This window comes from Sarcophilus harrisii, chromosome 4 (assembly GCF_902635505.1).
Source record: "Sarcophilus harrisii chromosome 4, mSarHar1.11, whole genome shotgun sequence".
Taxonomy (NCBI): Eukaryota; Metazoa; Chordata; class Mammalia; order Dasyuromorphia; family Dasyuridae; genus Sarcophilus; species Sarcophilus harrisii.
In genome coordinates, this window is record NC_045429.1 from 264,222,452 (window position 1) to 264,243,846 (window position 21,395).

At 35.7% G+C, this 21,395-nt stretch overlaps 1 protein-coding gene across 2 annotated transcripts in view; it reads left to right on the forward strand.

Moving 5' to 3' along the window:
* The window catches only part of TNFRSF21 (TNF receptor superfamily member 21), a 107,913-nt gene that overhangs the window by 51,307 nt on the left and 35,211 nt on the right, over positions 1-21,395 (forward strand). For both annotated transcript variants that reach the window (XM_031964746.1, XM_012549111.3), the window contains exon 4: positions 18,464-18,729. In XM_031964746.1, the coding sequence (XP_031820606.1) occupies positions 18,464-18,729 (266 nt within the window). The remainder of the gene's footprint in view (positions 1-18,463; positions 18,730-21,395) is intronic.

Here is a 21,395-nt window from a genome sequence, read left to right on the forward strand (position 1 = left end):
AATATGAAGATATGTGATCCCTGTTTTTAGTGCTATTGATGGCCTCAAATATTGATTCTCTTTTAAAATGAAACTTGAAAATGAACCACTTTAGGGCTCTGGATTCCTGAGAAACTGGAAATGTTATGTATTTTATAGCCAGATACTGTAATCTAATCTATGAAACAAGCATTTCCCTTGTGCTTGACAACACCCTAACCTGAAGCCCTGGAGGAAAGTTTTGGGTTTGAAGTTAATAGCCAAACAATCCTCCTCCTATTTTCCTCCATTCTTCCCCTGGAGGAATGAGCTATCTCTGCCTGGAGACTTTCTAAAAGAATGGGACAACTTCGGTCTTTGTTTGGGATCTAACTATTGTTTGTGCTGCTTCCTCTTTTTGGAAAGATTTTACTGGAACTCTAGTTATAAGATTTGATTTAAAGCTGGAAGGGACCATGGAGACATTCCAGGCTAAGGTCTTCCTTTTTTATTCTGATAAGATTTAGGTGTCAAGTTGTCAGAGTCAAGATTTGAACCTGGGTTCTCTGAATTTAAACCCAATACTCTTTTCACATTTGGTAATAACTGACATTTAGAAGTCATTTTACATGTATGACTCACAGTGCCAATGAAATCATAGGTCCAGTCAATTTCTGTACATTGAGATGGTAGACGTAATAAGGATAATGATGATGATGATAGCACTTGAAAATGCAAAGCACTTTGCACATATTATTTCCATTCTATCCTCACAACAGTCCTGGGAGATAGATGGTATTGTTATCCCTACTTTATAGATGAAGAAATTGAGGGGTGTGTGTGTGTGTGTGTGGAGGGGAATTAAATGATTTAGCCAGGGTCACAAAGTGAGTGAGGCAAGATTTGTATTCAAGTCCTAGAGACTCTAAATCCATTAAGGTAAGGGGTAGTAGCTGGGTGTGAGAATAACTAGCAAATAGACTGGTAAACTGCAAAATATATCAAAGCCCAGTAAAAAAGGAGACAAACGGCAAGGGTTCAGTTTAAAGCATAATCACATTTAAATCCTTGTCAGAGAATGAATTTAAGATGTCCTGGCAAAGCATTTGCCTTACAGTACATGTTCAAGTGTTGTCAGTAGCATCTGGTTCAGAGACAAAAATATATCCTTGGGGAAGAATGTAAGGGAAAAGAGCCCTTCGATTTTCTAAATGGAAACATTTGGTGCAAGACAGAATGGCAGTCTGCAGTGTGCCAACTATGAGTGGAACACTGGGGACTAGGACAAACTGAATATTGTGTAGAAGGGATTGAGAGAAGAGGCGAGGGTGTTCCACCTACATTGCCAACTAGCTATAGGACTAGAACCATAATGTGATGATAATAGCTAGCATTTATGTAGGGTTTTTAGCAGCAGTTAGGTGGTGTAGCAGATAGAGCATCATGCCTGGAATGAGGAAGACATCTGAGTAAATCTAGCTTCCAACAGTTACTAACTGTGTGATCCTAAGAAAGTAACTTAAACTTGTTTACCTTAGTTTCCTCATCTATAGGAAATGGCAAACCACTCTAATATCTTTGCCAAGAAAATCCCATATGGGGTCATGACAAATATGACTGAATGACTGAACAACAATTTAAGGGGTTTTAAAACTGGCAAAGTAAACTTTACAAGTATTCCTCATTCAGTCCTGAAGATGAGTCTACCTTTATGAGGTAGATGCTTATTATCTTTATTTTAAAGCTGAACAAATTCAGCTTTAGAGATATTGAAAATTTAAGTGACTTGTCCAGGTTGCACAACAGGATTCTAATTCAGTTCTTCCTAACTCTCAAATCTAACATTAATCCCCTGAAATTTCTAGGTGGGGCATATCACCATGCCTGTCCCCTTACCTCAATCCCCACTCCAGGCATCTGTCTCTTCATTTATAAAATAAGAGGTTTGCTTAAAAAGATCTCTGAAGCTCTTTTTCTGGTTCTAAGATACTCAGGTTCCTATGCTATCATGTTAAGTCTAGGAAGCAGAATGGTCTGCCAGCTGCTACATTAAAGCTTTTATGTGATGGACTTGGAAGACAGCTCTCTAGGTCTGCCTCATGGATGATATGGCTCACTAAATCAGCATGCTGAGAGCCTCAAGGATAGTGATATTGCAGCTACAGTTGAATACTGTGACTTATGGGTCATCAGAGATGAATTAGGAAAATGGATTTGGGACTTATAGGGATCACTGTCAACTTTTTTAACTTTAAAACTAGAGCTCTTTTTATTGTACCACACTAAAGATCAAGTCACCTACTCAAAGACTTGGTTTCCCCATCTATTTCGTTGTCATTTTTTTTTAAAGTCATCTCTGATACTCCATTACCCCATTTGGGATTTTCTTGGCAGAGATACTGGAATGGTTTGCCATTTCCTTCTCCAATTCATTTTACAGATGAGGAAACTGAGGCAAACAAGGTAAAATGACTTGTCCAAAGTCATACAGCTAGTAAGTATCTAAGGCTGGATATGAATTCAGGAAGATTAGTCTTCTTGACTCCAGGTCCAACATTCTTATCTATTGTACCACCTAACTGGCCATTCCCCAGCTATGAAATGGAGCTACTGCCTTCAGTTACATTCTGACACAGGTATTTTGAGGAAAGCATTTTGTATGTCTCCAAGTATTGTAGAAACAGATGGTTATTGCTGATAAGACAACATTATTATAAGAGCAACTTTCTGCTACTGTTTCTAGGCTCAGAACAAACAAACTTTTGATTGGTTAGCCTCAGAATCTCAAATTTGGTAGAAAAGGCTTGAGATTTTTGTTTGCTTATGCAAACTATACACTGAAGCTTTCATATGTCTATAAGGAGGTAGAAAGCATGTTTTGTTATCAGTCGCTTGGAATAAGGGTTGGTTATGGTATCAGAGTCCTTAATTTTTTGTAATTGTTTGTCTTTACTTATTGTAACTATTGTCTGTCAGTCAGTTAGTAAACATTTATTAAGCACCTACTATGTGCCAGACACTATATTGATTACAAGGGATATCAATACAAAAAAATAGGATTCCTGTCATGTAGGAACTTAGACATTTAAATGAAGAGATATAATATACAAAAGAAAACTGAAAAGAAAAGGGGAGGAAAAGTACTCTGCAATTGGGATAGGGGCATGACAGAAGTACAAAGAAGTACAGTTGACTGAGAAATGAAATCTTACTATTGTTATATATTCTTTCTGTATCAGATCATACAAGTCTTTCTAGATTTGTCTGAAACTTTTCTTTTCATCATTTCTTTTATATATTGAAATTTCACTACATTCATAGACAATAATCAATCATTCTCCAGCTGATCGGTTCTCGAGTTTTGATAAGTGATCTGCTGGTGTATTTCTCTGACTACCATCCCCTCTCCCCACCACCAAAAAGGAAGGAAGGGAGGGAGGGAGGGAGGGAGGGAGGGAGGGAGGAAAGAAAAAAGAAAAAGAAAGAAAACTTCACACTCTGTCTGCGTTGGTAATTTGGCTTAAGGGTCTACTTTCAGAGGACAGAAGCCTTTTTAGCACTACTTGGTCCTATCCAGCCTACATATGACAGGTTTTACAAAAATGTTTCCTATGCTTGTGTACTGTGGTTTCTGTTCAGGGTTGGTAAGCCAGCCTGAATTAGTCCTTTAGTCTCCTCTGAGGACTGTGGAATGCTTAGGCATTTCTCAAATTCACTAACAGGTCAGTCTGATTCCTCTTTCCAGGTTAATAAGTAAGACACCCTGAATTTATAGGAGTAGATTTGGAACTGAAAGTATTACTTGTTTAAATATTTCCTTTGGTTGGTTTACAGTTATTAGCATCTGACAGATGTTAAACACAACCAAAGCCTGTGTGCATACTGTATTTTTACATGCCCTCCCCCACCTCATTTTTTCAGTAATTTTCTCCACCTACTAGTTAATATAGGGTCATGCTTAGACAAGGGGCTCCATAAATGTTACTTGAATTGAATACTTTTTCTTAATTAAAAAAATGAATTTTACATAATGTTAAGAAATAGAACAGTGTGGTTCTTTTAAGTGTTTATTAGGAGAGTTCATTTAATAGTCTATTTTTCTCAGTTTTATTTAAATATAAAACAAGAGAGTCACTATAAAAATGACTTTAGGATATGATGCAAAGAAATCAAAAGTTGTGAGCATCTTATATCTTCATCTTTTCTAGACATTTCCATTAAAATTAGCATGGTGAAGAAAAGGGGGGGAAGGATTTGTAGTCAAAGGACCTAGGTTCAAATCCAACATTTAGCATAATGCCTGACACATAGTAGGCACATAGTAAGGTAAATGCTAGTTGACAGACTGGGTTTTTTTTTTTTTTTTCTGCCATTTACTTGTTACCTATGTAATTTGGGGCAAGTAATTTAAACCCTCTGGATCTTGGTGTCCTCTGTAAAATGAGGGGATTAGAGTAGCTGAGCTGTGAGATCCCTTTGGATATAGATTTGTAATAGTATGTGACTTTAATGTGTGAGGAGCCATGCTCATTTTGATCTCTCTATTGTGAATTTCCTTAGGTGGTTGCACCTTAGTTTCTGTGATTTATTTGTCATGCTCAACTGGGAAAAAATGTTTCATTTTAGGAAAACTTAGCTTGCAGTCACAAAGTCACAAAACAGTCACAAGATAGCACCAGCACAAGGATTTGCCTGTATAATAATTAATGACTGGCATTGATATTGGGCTTTAAAGATAGCAGAGTGCTTCGTATATTCTGTGTCTACTCTGCACATTGTATTATGCCCATCTTACAGAAAGCTGAGTCACTTGGCCATGGTCACATAATGAGATAGACTTTTGTTTGGCATTTAAGTTTCTTTGCCACCTGGCTCTGGCCTCTCTTTCCAGGCCGAATACATATTATTCGACTAAGTGCATTCTAGTATTTTACCTTCCAGTAAGACCTTATTGGTTGATGTTTCCTGAATATGACCTTTGTTTTTGCATGATCTATCCCTCTTGCTTGGATTATTCTCTGGGAACTGCTAACTTTAGGACTCAACTCTAGGTTACCTCCTACAAGAAACATTTCCTGATTCTATCAGATGTTAGTTTCCTGCTCCCTCCCATCACTCCCCACCCCATACCTTTGCTGCTTTTTTTTTGTTTATTTAACTTTATAGATACTGCTTCCCAAAGCAGAATGTAAACTTTAAAATACTTTTAAAGAATATTAATATCCCTAGTTTCTAGCATGGATCTTAATGTGTGCTAAGTGTTTAATTGTTGGACAACTAGATGGAAAAGTGAATAGAGCACTAGATTTGAAATCTGGAAGATCTTAATTCAAATCTAGCCTCAGATACTTACTAGCTACATGACCCTGGGCAAGTCACTTCACCCTGCTTGTCTCCGTTTCCTTATCTGTAAAAATGAAGTGAAGAAGAAAATTGCCAAATATCTTTGCCAGTGGGATCACAGAGTCAGACATGATTGAACAATAACAAAAATTAATTATTGCTTATGAAATTAATTGAAGTCTAGAGGTAGAATTTGAATCTAGCTTCGTTGTGGTCTACCATACAACACCACTTCTTGGTAAACAGAGATGCTTACACTTAATTTTTGTTTCCTGACTGTAAGCACAATAGTCACTGTGTGCTTACACACAGACTGTACAGTATAAGACCTGAGATCTCAGAGGACCAGTTCTGAGGTCAAGGTAGGTGTCAAGTAAAGCAGACAGAGAGGAAGCTTGGTAACATTTATTGAAATTTCTGATTTGCCACAGTGGAAAGGGGCTTTCATTTGCTGAGACGTACTCTTTGAACAAAAATACGATGAAACAGTCCTCTTTTCTGTCAGTTCAGACTTCCTATGGGAAACAGACTTGAAGACTAAATAGAAGTAAGCAGAACTAAAGGGAAGCCAGACAATTTAATGGCAGAAGCAGGCTTGGCCCAGCTAACCAGCATCCCTGCCTGTTCACTCTGCATTCCAGGCTCAGAGTCTACTTTCTGCCCTGAAGTTTAGAGTCTGCATTTTTGTCAAGGGCACATGGAAGAACTGTTTTTCCACCTTCATATATATATTTATATATAGCAGAATGGAAGATCTCCTTTGGATGTCTTGAAAATTAGAAAACCTCAACAGAAAGATAGGGTATATAATGATCATTCAATGTAAACAGTTCTTAAATTATTATTACAAAATGGTAAGGGGAGGTACTTTTGTGAGAACCCCAAATTACTTAGTCTGCTATTGATTCTATGGGACAAGACATTTGGAACGAGGAGAGAAATCTTATAATCTTATAAAAGTAAAGATAAAAAAAATAAAATTTTTAAAAAAGTTTATTTAAGAATGGTGCTTAAATGGAGATCTGAAGAGACTAGGGATTCTAAGAGACAGAGATTAAGAGAGAATATATTCCAGGAGATAACTCATGCAAAGGATGTCATGTGTTAGGAGTAGCAAGGTCAATCAGGTTGGAATATGAAAGGGAGTAATGCCTAAGAAGCCCAGAAAGGGAGATCAGAGAGAGGTTATAGATTGTTTAAAAGGTAACAGACTCCCTGCAGTGGAAAGATCCCAGGACTTGGTCAGGAGCAGTGGGTTTGGAGATGGCAAGTAGGTGGCACAATGAATAGAGTACCGGCCCAGGATCATCTTCCTAAGTTCAAATGTGGCTATATACATTTACGAGCTGTGTGATCCTGGGCAAGTGACTTTTCTTTTACTAGATTTCTGGTTTGTAGCAAGTTCCCTCACCTTTCTGAGCCTTAGATTCCTTACCGATAAAATGGGAATAATAATGCTTACGTTATATATCTAGAGTTCCTTTATGAATTGCAAATCAATGTAAATGTGCTACTTATATATGTGGGCATCTTAGAGAAAAATGATCTTCAAAAAATTACCACTTGGGGTAGCTATGTAGTGCAATGCATAGAGCACTAGCCCTGAAGACAGGAGGATCTGAGTTCAACTTTTACCGCAGACACTTAACACTTCCTAGCTGTATAACCCTAAGCAAGTCACAACCCCATTGCCTCAGGGAAAAAAAAATACTATCCCTTCTTTAGGCTGCCAGGTTTTGATCATTAGCTGTAACTTTAAATGTTATTTTATGGAATGAAAACAGGCATAGGAAATTCAAGATTTTGTCCAAGAATGAGACTATTAACTTCTTTTGAGGATGGATCCAATCAGACATCAGATCTTTTGCATTTGATCATCTTCTCCATCTCCTCAGCAGCATATGTAGTGGGAAGAATCCTGGGCTTTAGTCAAAGAACTGGGTTTGAATCCCAATTTTGCTGTTACAATGGTTTTTAACCTAGCCAGATGCTCACTTACCTCAATTTTCTCATCTGCAAAATTAAGCAATTGGATTAAATGTCTTTTGCTCTAAATTTCTGGCCCTATGATGATAGTCATTGTTGTCTGTCCCTTGTTCTTGAAGAGGACCATGACATCAGGGAGGTGATGTCATGATAGACAAGTGAATTGACTTTAAGTAAGGGAATGCTGTGCAGGGTTACCTGCCTCACTTTTTCTTTCAGAGCCATCTGGATGAAGTGGCCAGATATAGATCATAAGGAGGCAGAAGATGTCATTTAGCCTCTCTGAGCCTCAGTTTCCTCAACTGTAAAGGAAAGATTTTGGAATGGTACAGTGGATAAGATCAAAGCACCTGCATTTGAATCCTATGCTAGCCACATCTACCTAAGTGGCCTTGAGTAATGAATCTAACCTTGCTGGGCTTAGTTTCTTTTTCTGAAAAATGAAGAAGAAAAGATGACCTTTAAAGATGTCTGCTGCTTTGCTTTCTTCTTAAATTTTGCATGCCTCCTGGATAGAATTTATTACCTAAAAACATTTCACAAACTTTCAAGTTAGCCATGAATTTCTATCTCAATAGCTGACATTTACATAGGACTATCAATTTACAAACCACTCTCACTAATAAGCGATGGTTTGATTTTCACAAGATCCTTCTGGGATACATTTGTTTATCCCTGTTTTATAGATGAGGAGGCTGAGAATAATATTTCCCAAGATCACCCAGAAAAGTGGTAAAGTCAGGTTCAACCTCTATCTCATAATCACAGGACTTCAGAGTTTGAAGGAAACTCAGAGATTTTGAATCCCAATGTACCTGACTGGTGGTTGCCCATCCCTGGCTTAGATACCCCCTAAGAAATTCTTCTTTTGTAAGTGCCTAATAAATGCTGTTTTGCTTGTTTCTGTCCGTCTTCGATCCCTTCCAACAGGTGGCCCTGTTTTTACTATGTATATATTTTACAGAAAGGCTGTGTGGGATAGTGGTTAGAGTTCAGTACTGAAAGAATCTGACTTTTAAGTTCAAAACAGGAAGCCTATCATATTGATTAGAGTACTGGTCTCATACATAGTCATTCAGTCAATAGCCTTTTTTTTTTAATTAAAAAATTTATTATTTTGTTTTATTCATTATTTTTATTAATTTAATGCTTTTATTAAATTATTTATTAATATGGATGTTGATAATTAATATTTAACAATATGTCAGGGATAGCAAAAGAAGCACTGGAAGCAAAGAAAAGCAAATGGCAGTTGTAAGGTCCAGGTTCAAGTCTTTTCTCTGGCATATACTGGCTGTGTGACCTATGGCAAATTATTTAACCTCTCAGTGCTCCAAGGCAACTTTATAAGACTTATAAAGTTGCAGAGCAGATGCTGTTCTGCATTTTCCTCACTTGGAGGTCTCTGCTCAATGAAGTCATAGGTCTGCCCTGCCTTGTATGTATGTGTATACATAGAGATACATATATATGTGTAGGTATACAGTGTATATACATACACACCTACATACACACTTATAGATACATATTATATATAATATGTATAAAAGTGTATATGTCCACATATATACATATATATCTACATACATCCTTCTCCATCTTATTGTAGAATAGGAAACTGAGGCAAACAGGGCTAAGTGACTTGTCCAAGGTCACATAGCTAAGAAGTGTCAGAGGTCTAATTTGAACTTGGGTTTCTTTTACTCCAGGTGTGGCACTTTATCCATTCTGTCACCTTGCTTCGCTGGTCCTTGATGGGTTTTTTTCTTCCTCGCTTTTAAAATTTTTTATTCATTTTGAGGTTAAATGCAAAAAAAAAAAAAAAAAAAAAAAAGAACATTTCCATGTACATAGCCCAACAGAAAAAGGATTCAATATAAAGCCATGAATTAACATTTCACACTGTTTAGTTTTTTAAATTATATGATCAGTATTATACATCAGTTTCTTTCTTTCTTTCTCTTTCTTTCCTTCCTTCCTTCTTTCTTTCTTTCTTTCTTTCTTTCTTTCTTTCTTTCTTTCTTTCTTTCTTTCTTTCTTTCTTTCTTTCTTTCTTTTCTGAGACAATTAGAATTAAGTGACTTGTCCAGGGTCACACAGCTAGGAAGTTTTTAGTGTCTGAGGTCAGATTCGAACTCAGGTCCTCCTGACTTTGGCACTGGTATTCTATCCATGTGCCACTAGCTGCCCCTATACATGAGTTTCAAAGCAACCCTGCTTTTTTGTGCTTCCTTCATGTCACAGGCATTTAATAAATTCTGCTTTATGGATGATCAGACAGTAGAAAGAGAACTAGCTTTACAATCCAACAACTTGGTTTCAGATCCTCTCTCGTATGCTTGCTATCTCAGTGACCTAGAAGTATTCCCTGAGCCTCAGTTTTCCTCACCTATAAAATGAGATGTTTAGACTAGTTGGCATTTTAAGTCCTTTCCAGTAGATGATCTTAATTCAGATCTGGCATAGTCCAGTGGAAAGAAGAATGATGAAACTAGTATGGGTTAGACTTGAAGCATGTTACAGCCGGGAAGATCCGTAGAATCCCCTTAACCAACTCCTTCATTTTGCGGAAAAGGGAAATATTAAACAAATGACATATGAAGGGGATTTTCATTTTTCTGGGATATACTTTGATATATCTTCATAACATATTTTAATATTATTAAGAGGCAACATGGCTTTTTAACTAGAAATACAGTCTTATAACTAGAGAGAGTCTCAGAGTCAAGTCCTGTGTTCAGATTCTATCTCTGATAAACTGACTGTGTGCTGTGTGAACCTGGGCAAAGCACTTAACCTAGACAATTCTTTAAGACTTTAAATTACAAAATAGTTGTATATCTCCATCAGTAAAGGGAGTATCTTCTTAGAATACATATATGTTTCCACATATATGTAAAATTATATATCCAGACCAAATAATATTTTCAAAGTGTATTCTTCATAGCCTTATAATGCAGCTGTAGTGCTATAATAATAATATTGATAATAATAACTAGCATTTATATAACACCTACCATGTATCTGGCACTGTGCTAAGCACTTTTTACAAAAATAATTTGATTCTTACAATAACCCTGTAAGGTATAGCTGCTATTATCCCCATTTTACCATTGATGAGGAAAATGAGGCAGACAGATTAAGTGAATTACCAAAGATTATAGAATTAGTAAATGTTTGAAGCCAGATTTCAACTCTGATTCCATGGCCAGTGCTCTATGCATTGTGCCACCTAACTACCCCTACCATGAGATTGTCATCTCTACAGATGAGAAATCTAAAGAAGGGAAAGGGGTTTACAGTGGCTTGTTCCGTTTCAGAAAGCTTTACAAATCTGAAATAGGATTGTAACTGTGGTATAAGTGTCTTGGCTCCACTTCATGTTTTTTGCTCCATGGTACTCTTATCTTTACACAGACAGGCAGTCACAGGACTATGTTTCTCCCTCTGAGGCTTAATCACTGGGTCGTGAGTTTAGACTAATAAAATCATTATAAAAGATATAGTCTTTAGTCTTGGATATATTTCTTTTCTATCTCCCAGCTCTAATTTGCAGGAATTATTCAATTTCAAGTAAGTCCCTGCTATCTAGCTTCAGGGCAGGGTTCTGATTAGGAGCCATTTATTTATTTATTTATTTATTGAAGAGGGAAAACTGTCATTTTGGAAAAATGAGATATTAAGATTTGCCATTTTCTCATCCAGATATTGTTTAGAGGCCTTAATGCCTCACAAAAAATTTAGTGAAAAGAGAAAGAGGCAATGTGGGGGAGGAAACTTCCTTTTTGTTGATTTTCCTTAGGGAAAAGTCTTTGTATTAATTGACTCCATGGGACTTTTCAGCACTCATTAGTCATTCTAGCTCTCCTTTTCTAGAGATGAAAAACAGAATGTTGCATCATATTTTATAGGTGTGGTAAATATAAAAGAAACATCTATTTAAGTTGGATATTATTGGAAAAATCATCTAGAAAAATCATTGCAATGTTAAGTTCCTTGAGGACAGGGTCCTTTTTATCTCCCAGAGTCTGGCAAAGTGTATTAATTTAGCACTTAATATATTTATCAGGTTGAATTGGATGTAAAACCATTATAGGATTTTGCCCATTATCCAATAATTCATTCCACATACATTTCTTCAGTGTTTTCTCATTAAGAGTTTTTGATAGATACTTTAGGTAGTATAAAGGCAGTCTAAAGCATGTGAGGCTTACCTCAGTACCCCACTTATTACCTTCAGCATTAGTCATTTCCATGATATATCCTGGTCTTTTACACTTTGGTTTTCACTGTGCCTCCCCTCTTGACATAGTGAAATCTTGTTCATATGTCAAGCTTTGTCTCCAAGAATTCTAAGCCTCTAACCAACCCTCACAAGTGCAGATCAAAGCTGAGTTCTCTCTCCTGTAAAGTAAAACAATCTTCCTTATATCTCTTATCCACCTCTCAGTACCTTCTACCTTGTATGAGAATCATTTATATCATGTCTTATCCATATCACTAAACAGTAAGCTCTTTAAAGATGGTAACCCTATTTTGTTCACCTAAATAACCTCTACAGAATTAATAGAATCCTGCACATGATAGGAATTCAATAAAAATGTAAGGGAGGCATATGGTCATAGGACCATAACATTAGAGCTGGAAAAGACCTCAAAGGGCTTCTAGTCCAGCGTTTCTTAACATTTTGTGTTTCTAAAGATCCCTTTAATTTGGAGAGACTTACATGAACTGATGCTTAATGAAGTGAGTAGAACCAAGAGAATATTGTACATAGACAAGATTATGTAATAATCAACTCTGATTGGTTCTTTTCAACAATGAGATGATTCAGGCCACTTTCAATAGACTTGTGATGAAAAGAGCCATCTTCAGCCAGAAAGAGAACTATGGGGACTGAATGTGGATCACAACATAGTATTTTCACCTTTGTTGTTGTTATTTGCTTGCTTATATTTTTTTCTCATTTCTCCCATTTGATCTAATTTTTCTTGTGCAGCATGATAAATGTGGAAATATGTTTAGAAAAATTGCACATGTTTAACCTATATTGGATTGTTTGATGGCTAGGGGAATGTATGTGTATGATATTTGAGCAAACTAAATAATTTACTTCAAGTTGGAGTTAGGATTTGCACCCTGATCCTCCTTCTCCAAATCTAGAATATACATTTTTGAGGCTTGTGATCAGCCTTTTATTTTTTAACTGATGAGGCTATCTATTAAAAACCTTTGGATTCCATTGGTATAGGTAAGAGGTAATAATAGCTTGAATTAAAATAATGGTGGTGGGAATGAAAAGAACTGGAGATGATGGTAGAAAGAATGGTATTGCAGTAGGGACATCAAAATTTGGTAACTGGAGATAAAGATGGAGTCAAGATGATTGGAACATTTTGAGTGGAGATAGCTGGGAAGAAAGATTGTAAATTGAGTCAATTAATCAACAAACATTTATTCCTTGTTTTAAGTCTTGTCTGACTCTTTGTGACTGCTGTGTTTTGTTTTGTTTTGTTTTGTTTTTTGGCAGAGATACTAGAATATTTTGCCATTTCCTTCTTCAGGTCAATTTATAGATGAGGAAACTGAGGCAAACAGGTTTAAGTGAATTTCTTAGGATCACACGGCTAGTGTTCTTCTGAGGCTAAATGAGTCTTCTTGACTTCTGGCCTAGTTCTCTATCCACTGTACCATTTAATTTTCCTGAATTAGCATTTATTAAGAGCTTATTATGTATAAGACATTGGGTTTGCTGAGTTTGAATTGATAATAGGATATCTAGCTGTCAATATGGAGTAAACAGTTGGAAATGTAGGTTTAGAGATAGATTTAGAAGTCATCTGCGTTTAGGTGATAGGAGTAGCTGTGAGAACGAATGAGATCATGGACAAGATTGCCAACGTAATTACTGAGTGATATGAGGGATAGGAAAGAGAAGAGAGCTGGAAGCAAGAGATAGAATGGTGAAGAACATATAACTTTGCTGGATGAGAGGAGGAAGAGACCAGTAAAGAAATCAAATTTGTTTTGTAAAAAATATTATATAGTATTTTAAATTTGAAAACAAAAATAAAAAAAATTATGTGTGTGAATTTCACTGCATTTCTTTATATGTGGAATTTCTATATTTTGTTTCTTAAATATTTCTCAGTTACACAGTTATCTTTTAATAAATTCCCCTTACTTTTCTCTTTTTACCTGTTTCTGTGATATCATCAGCACAAGAACTTACAATGAGAGAAAGCTCTCTGCCAATCTGATTTATCACAGATCAGGTGTCCATAGGTAGGGAGCATTTCTGAGGCCTTAACTTAGACATTGGGGCTATGGAACTGTGAAGCTAGTGGCTTGTCTGAGGCCATAGTTAGTATATATTTGAGTCAGAATTTGAATCCAGGATTTCCTGATTCTATCTGTCACATCACACCATAACTGCACTCCTTATAGCTTTTATATGATAGCAATCTCATCTTATGTTGAGTATCATGTCTGCATTTTATCTATAGATGAGAAAATAATTGTATTAAATACTTGAGAGTACAGCAAGTGATTTCTTAACTGAGAAGATGTTGGGAGCAAAGTAGATATTGAATAGAAGACATTCTAATGAACCCATTTAAAAAACTTGTAAGACTAATGTATCATTAATTTTCAAGCTAGATGAATCTTAGAGATCAATTCCCTTATAAAGCAGATCTGTTTTTTAAGCTTCCCTAATCCAATCTCTTCATTTTGCACATGAAGAAATTGAAGAATCAAAAAGTAAATTAATTTTCTCAATGTCACACGTCATAAATTTGGAACTAGAAAAATTTTAGACATTATTTCCTTTCTCATTTTAGAGACTGAGGACACAGAGCCCCCAAAAGATTATATCACTTAGCTAAGGGCCAGCAATTAATTAGTTGCATAGTCAATATTGGAACCCGGATCCTCTTACTCCAAATCCAGAACATTTTTCATTGTACTATGTTATTAAGACTAGGATTGAGATTTGAGTTTTCTCCTCTCTCTGTTGAACCACACTACTAGAGAGATGTCTAACTTCCCTATTTAGTGGGTAATGTCTGCTGGCAATGCAGCGCTTATTGCTTGATGGCAAGCAGCTTTGAGTTTAATGTAGTGAATGTGGAACATGGAGTGGGCAGACTTCTGCTATTTTTTATCTTTGTGATCTTGAGGTAATCATTTAATTTCTCTCTCATTTGGAGATTCTTCATTTGGAACATGAAAAAGAGTTAAGGAATTTAATTTTCACAGAAGTTTCCAGTTCTAAGTTTGCCATCCTGATTCACTTATGTCAGAAGTAACCACAAAAGAAATAACATATAAATTATATCTTAAGTCTTCCTTGGTGCTGAAGTGGGCCAAGGCCCTGGTCAGAGATGATGACCTCTCATTTATCAACCTTATGCCCTTGATGAGCCCTCCAATCCTGCTGGAAATTACCACAAGCTCCTGCTGCTGCTTTTTCTTATTGCATAGAAGAAAGAGGAAATTGGATTTTTCCAGTGGAAATCAAGTCTTTTTACAGGAAATACTTTTACAATATAATCCCTAAATTGTAGTCAAGGGTTTCTAATGAACTCTAAATAACAACTGCTCTGGTTGGAGAAAAACAGTCCCTTAGAGTTTGCTGGTAAAAGGATTTGTTCTGGATTAATTTTTTTTAACCAAATAACTAATCGCTTTGACCAAACCATACTTAGTGAATGTCAGAGATTGTAGGGACCTTAGAGATTATCTAAGGGAGGTATTGTGGTGCAGTGGTAAGAACAAATCCCAGGTCTATCAAATTTTACCTAAGTGCTCTTAAACAAATATGTAACTTCTTTGGTAATATCTCCTCAGCAAAAATGAGTGCACTGGTTGACTTCTAAGGTATTTTCCAGTAGGGGGCTTGGTGACACAATGGATACACAAGAATCTGGAGTCAGGAAGATCTGATTCAAATCTAGCCTGCAATACTAATTGTGTGACCCTGGACACTTTATGCTTACCTTCCTCTTCTGCATAATGAGTATAATAGTAACACTTACCACCCAGGATTGTATGTGTGGATCAAATGAGATAATTGTAAAGCACTTTGAAAACCTTTAAATAGCAACTATTATTGTTGTTATTTTACAGGCTGGGAAACTGAGGTTTAGATTATTTAAGTGACCTGCCCAGGGTCATACAACTACTAAATTTGAGGCAAGTTTCAAATTTCCTTACTTCAAAGCCACTATGATACCTAGTTTGTTGATAAATTTATATTATGGAATAATTGCTCCTGCCCCCATTTTGCAGATGAAGAAACCATAAAAGGAGAGCAGCACATAGCATTTTTTTGTGAATATTTTGAACCCAGATAGATTCTTCATGTTCATTTTAATTTTTATGTGGTAATTCTACTTTGTCTTAAATTCATTAAACATTTATTCAGCAAATATTAAGAGCTTAGAAGGTGCCTGGTCTAGGCAGTGTAGATAATGAGGTCCTGAGTTAAGGTGTAACAGAAATGGGAAAGGGATTAATATAGAATCATAATTTGGCAACTAGATATGGACGAATCTGTCCTTTGCCTTTTTTTTTTTTTTTTTTTTTTTTTTGCATCCTCAGGGCTTAGTACAGTACCTGGCACATAATAAGAAATGCTTATTGATTAGCTGAATATTGTGGTATCATGAATAGAAGGAAGAGCTGGGTTTGGAAGGTTGGAAGGAAAGTAAATTGAGAAGTGGACATGTTGAGTTTGAGGTATATCATTTAGGTGGTAAGGATAACAAACAAAGGAACATAGCTCTTGTCCTCCTTGAATTTATATCCTATTGGGTAGAAATAAGCAAACATAAATTACATGTAAAGTGATATGGTGGCACTATCCTGGATCGGAGGTGATATCATGGAAAATGGGGATCAGGAAAGACTCCATTTTAAAAGGTAGAACTTAAAAAATGCTTATCAAACTAGCTCTTAGTTTTGTGTGGTGAGCTACATTAAGGTCAGGAGAACTTCACTCCTGGTTTGTGCTGCTTCTGGTATTGTCCCCTTTTGAGCCCAATGTCTATAAAGCTGGCTGTCTTTGGGTGTGTATGTAATTTTTGGATTTAGCATCTCAGTGATATGAGTCGGTACCTTGTGAATAACATTGTTGAACCCAAACTATTCAGTTTAGAGGAACTGAACATGAATACTTCATAGTGGAACAAAACTAGTTGGAGTGAATTTTCCCAAAGAAGTATAACTTCTAAATCTTTAAATCTACATCAGAGGCAATTTCTAATATGGGGACTTCTCCTTGTATTCATGTTTTGCTGTGTGTTTTTTTTAAGGGGTGCTCATAAAAATAAATGCTGGGTTTTGAAAGAAGGGAATGTTGCTGAACTCTTCAGCTTTTCAAACTCTGTAATTATCCTGTAAGGGCTGTGTCTTGGCATCTGAACATCCTACTAGTTTGAGCTTTAGTGAATATATGTTTTTTGTAAGGATATCTACAGTGAGCTGACTTTCTTCTTAGAAGAAAGCCAGGATGCAAAGAATGTGAATTAATCAGTTCAACCATCCTCTGGGGAAAACTATGTAGTATCTTTGTAGTACACATGTAGAAATGGGCACTGGAAGGTTGGTTTGTGGTTTATCCACAACCATACTCTCATGGCAGAATGAAGATATGAGTTAAGTTCTCATGCTGTTGAAGAAGAAAACTTATTCATGTTTTCATGTCAGATATTTGGGGCCTCTCTCAAATGGAGCTAAGTTAAGATTTAATCTTACTTAAAGAGAGAGTCTTGGGATTTAAAGAGAATTTTGAAATGCCAGTCCCTATTACTAGCCTAAGTTACTCTGGTTTCCTGTAAACTTTAGGTAGGACATTGAGGCAATTCAGTAAGTTGATTTTCTTGGAACTAGAGAATTTTTACCAGGCTCAAGATTTGTGAAAGTGTTGAAATCAAAACTAAAAAGGCTGAATTTTAGGATCTTGGGCTTAGAGTTATAAGGTTAAGTTAGTGCTTTAAGGTTTTACAAAACACTTTAGAATTATTTGATTCTCCCAACAACCCTCAGAGGTAAGCCTATTATCATATCCATTTTATAGATGAGAAAGCTGGGGCAGGCAAAGATGAAATGACTTGTCTCAGCTAGTGTCTGTGGCTAGATTTAAACTTAAATGTTCCCAGTTCCAGGTCCTATACCTGTACCTGCCCAAGGTCACAGAAGTAATAAGTAGCTGAATTAGGTTTTGATCCAAGCCTTTTGCCTCTAGACCCAATGATTCTATATAAAATATAGGATTTTTGAGTTGATAATTGAATTGAACATTGAAATATTTTAAATTTTTAACTAATGGGATTATTTTGGGCAACTTCTTTATTTGAAAAGCAAATAACATAATTAGCCTTTAAAGAATAGTAAAGTGAGTAACAACTCATGTTCAGGGGATGCTCTGTGGTCAGTTTACATACTGTTCAATAGCCTATACTACTTATATCTGTATTACTGTATAGTAGAAATTGATATTCAGAATGAGAGACGCTGAGGCAGTGTGAGATACTCTTTTACCAAATATTCAGTTCTTTCATATTTTCTATTTACTTATTTTACTTTAGAATATGAAGTATAGAAAATTGGATATCTCAGGATGGATATCTAAAGGAATTTTGGGATTCATATGCAATATGCAATTTCAATAGTATTTATTTTCACTATTCACAGTAACAATTCTAAAATCTCAGCTATGCATCTCATACAAGTTTGATATTTAGGAAGAAAAATAATTTAATTTTTGAAGTGTGTGTGTGTGTAATGTTTAACATATTTCCCCCTAAAACATCCCCTTTTCCTAACTTACTTTCTGTTGAGGGCACTACCCTTTTATGTATTTTCATATAGGTAAGTCATCTCTCAACAGAACAAAAATTCTTTGAGAAAGGGGGCTATTTCAGTTTTGCTTTTGTAATTCTAAGCATTTGCACAGTGCTTAACTCGTATTAGTTGACTGACTGAAGATTGGTCATAGGATGATAAATTGAGAGATGGAAGGGAAGGAGTTTAGAAGTAATCTAGTCTAACTCTCTCATTTCAGATACCAGAAACATTTTGTTAATAGATGCTATATGCTTTTGTGATTCAATTAGAGGAGCTTTATCTGAAAATGTCCATTAAGTTCCCATTTTTATCCCCCGTGATCCAGGTATTGACATTTTGAAGCTGGTGGCAGCCCAAGTGGGAAGCCAGTGGAAGGACATCTATCAGTTTCTGTGCAATGCCAGTGAGCGGGAGGTGGCTGCATTTTCCAATGGATACACAGCAGATCATGAAAGGGCCTATGCAGCCCTGCAACATTGGACCATACGGGGCCCTGAAGCCAGTCTTGCCCAGTTAATCAGTGCTCTGCGTCAGCACCGGAGGAATGACGTTGTGGAGAAAATTCGAGGTCTCATGGAAGACACAGCTCAGGTAACTTCAATTTGATCTGCCTTCTGTGAGGATATTATCAGTCTTTACTCTCCTAATGTTTTGTCCCTCAATCTGGTTCATGGCTGAGATGGTTACTGAAGGAAGTTCTTACCATCCCAAAGTAGAAACTTTTGAAAATGAATAAAACTGGAATCTAAGTCTCCAAATAAAACTTTTTTTTTGCCTAATGATATTTTAATTGCTATTAATGTTAAGTTTTCTGACTCTTACTTTAGCCAAAAATTTTCGCTCCTGTAGCTTGCTGTTATTGGATAATTGAGGAGAAAAAAGAAATTACATCTGTATAATGCAATCTCCATCCCTGAGGCTGGTTGGAATGTTGGCTGTGAGAAACTTTATGATCCTTAAATATTAAAAGAATGATTGTGATTTTTACTAACAATAGCTAACATTTATATAATACTTCATGTTGGCAAAATATTTTAGCCAACATTTTCTCAGTTGGATTTTCACAATAATCCTTACCAGTAGGAACTATTATTACCATTTTACATGTGAGAAAATTGAAGCAGAGATTGACTTGCCAGTGATCACAAAGCCAGTAAATTTCAGAGGCAGGATTTGAACTCAGCTTTTTATGAAGCTAGTCTTGAAACATTTCTTTAGTATTTTTGTATAGGTGCTATTTAATATATTGTTAATATACTTTTAAAATATGCTATTCTTACATCATTTCTTTAAATATGTTCTATTAAGTGAAACAAAAAATGGGTATTTTAAAGGTAAATGTTTTATTAATAGTGATATTGGCTGATACTACTAAGTAAACTTATTTAGCAATTATTTAGTTAAATGAACTAATTTTAATACATAATGACTTTTTACCTACTCTAAGTTCCCATTGAGATTCTTTATTCATTCTCACTTTTCCTAGTACGTAGTCATAACTAGAGTGTCCTCCATGTTTCTGGTTTTGCAATTTTTGCTTTGCATTATTTCACTAAGGTCTTTTTGATTTCTTCATATTCTTTATGCTTATCAATCATTATATTCTATTATTTCCTAATTAATATCACTCAAAATTGTATCACATTAATGGGTCACAATTTGTTTGACATTCCCCTCTGTTGAACATTGAGATTTTTAATTATTATTAATTACATGTAATACATTTATAAGATCCTTGAACAGAATGTCATTTTTAGTTTTGCTTTTATAACACTTTCTGGATATAAACTGAATATTGGAATTATTAGATCAAAGGATATGATTTTTTAAAAATAATTTTTACTGGACACTGCCAGCTGGTCCTCCTAAAATATTTTAACAAATTTGTAATCCCACCATACCTGAATGACTATACCTGGTTCCCCATAATCCTACTAGTATTGCATTTTGCCATTTTTCATTATCTTTGTCAGTTTGATGACTTGGAAATGACGCCCCAAAGTTACTTTAATTTTCATCTCTATGTTAAGGACTGTATTTTTGGAAGATGGGGACAGAAATCAAAAGGGTTATCTAGTTATCTGAAATATTTTATCCAATCAAAAAAGCCCATTGTATTCTGAGTCTGCTTCTCCATTTTCTTGATCAAAACCTTGAACATTCTGCCTTTTTGTATTTGCACATTATTTAAATAGGCTTTGCCACCACCATTGATATAAGTTGGTCACTCCTTAGCTCTTTTACTCTAAATGTGTAATAGAGTTTAGACTTCATTAGGGACCTGGGTTAATTCCATGGCATTAAAATATTATAAGAGTCTTACTTAACTATGCCTTTACTTCACGTAACTCCTGTAGAATTTATTAGTAGCTAAAAGAACCAAATTCATTTTTTCTCTTAGTGACAATTGTGTTTTTTAATGCAAAATATGCCTTTCTGACTTTCTATGTCTTTTCCAATTGTTTTTTCTACTCCTCAGCCCTCAGAATTTGTGAGAATTTTGTTCTCATTCTTGAACTAAGGAACTCAGTTGATCACAGTGTTTTAGATTTGAAATCAGAGAACTTAAGGTTGAATTCAAGCTCTGCTGTTGACCTCCTATGTAACACTTGGGCACATTTCCTACTCTCTGTGCCTCAGTTACTTTGCCTGTAAAAGAAATGTATTGAGCTAGGAAATAATAGTATGATCCTGGGAAACTCCCTCCCTTAAGTAACTGCGGAGTTTCATACTGTTTTGAAGTTGTTTACGCTTTCAGAGTAAAAAGGCTTTTTTCAGGATATATTAAGTGATAAATAGAGGAAATGTTGAAAGACACTGATATTAACAGCTTTAAATATGAACTTAACACACAAATTTACTGGGATTTGCTGAAGGACTTTATTCTGCAATTAAACTGTCATACTCATATAAAACTGTCATATCTTGAGAGTGTAAAGGTGATAGGGAGGGACAGACAAGAAATATTTTACTTCTATGGAAAGATATATTGGATTTTCGGAAAGAATTTGAGGAAGCAGTGCTAGGGTTTAAATTAGATTTCGCTCATACGGATCTTAGGTCACCATAATGAAGCCTCTATGCAATAATATCAATATATTATATGTGTCAGGCATGATATATAAAGGATAACAGTAAGAGAGTAGAATGGGTTGCTTCAGGAAATAGCGTGCTCAGAATTCCTGAAGGTCTTCAGGCAGAGGCTTATCCTAGTCACTGTAACCAGAATTTGTGGATCAGGTGACAGTTGGACTACA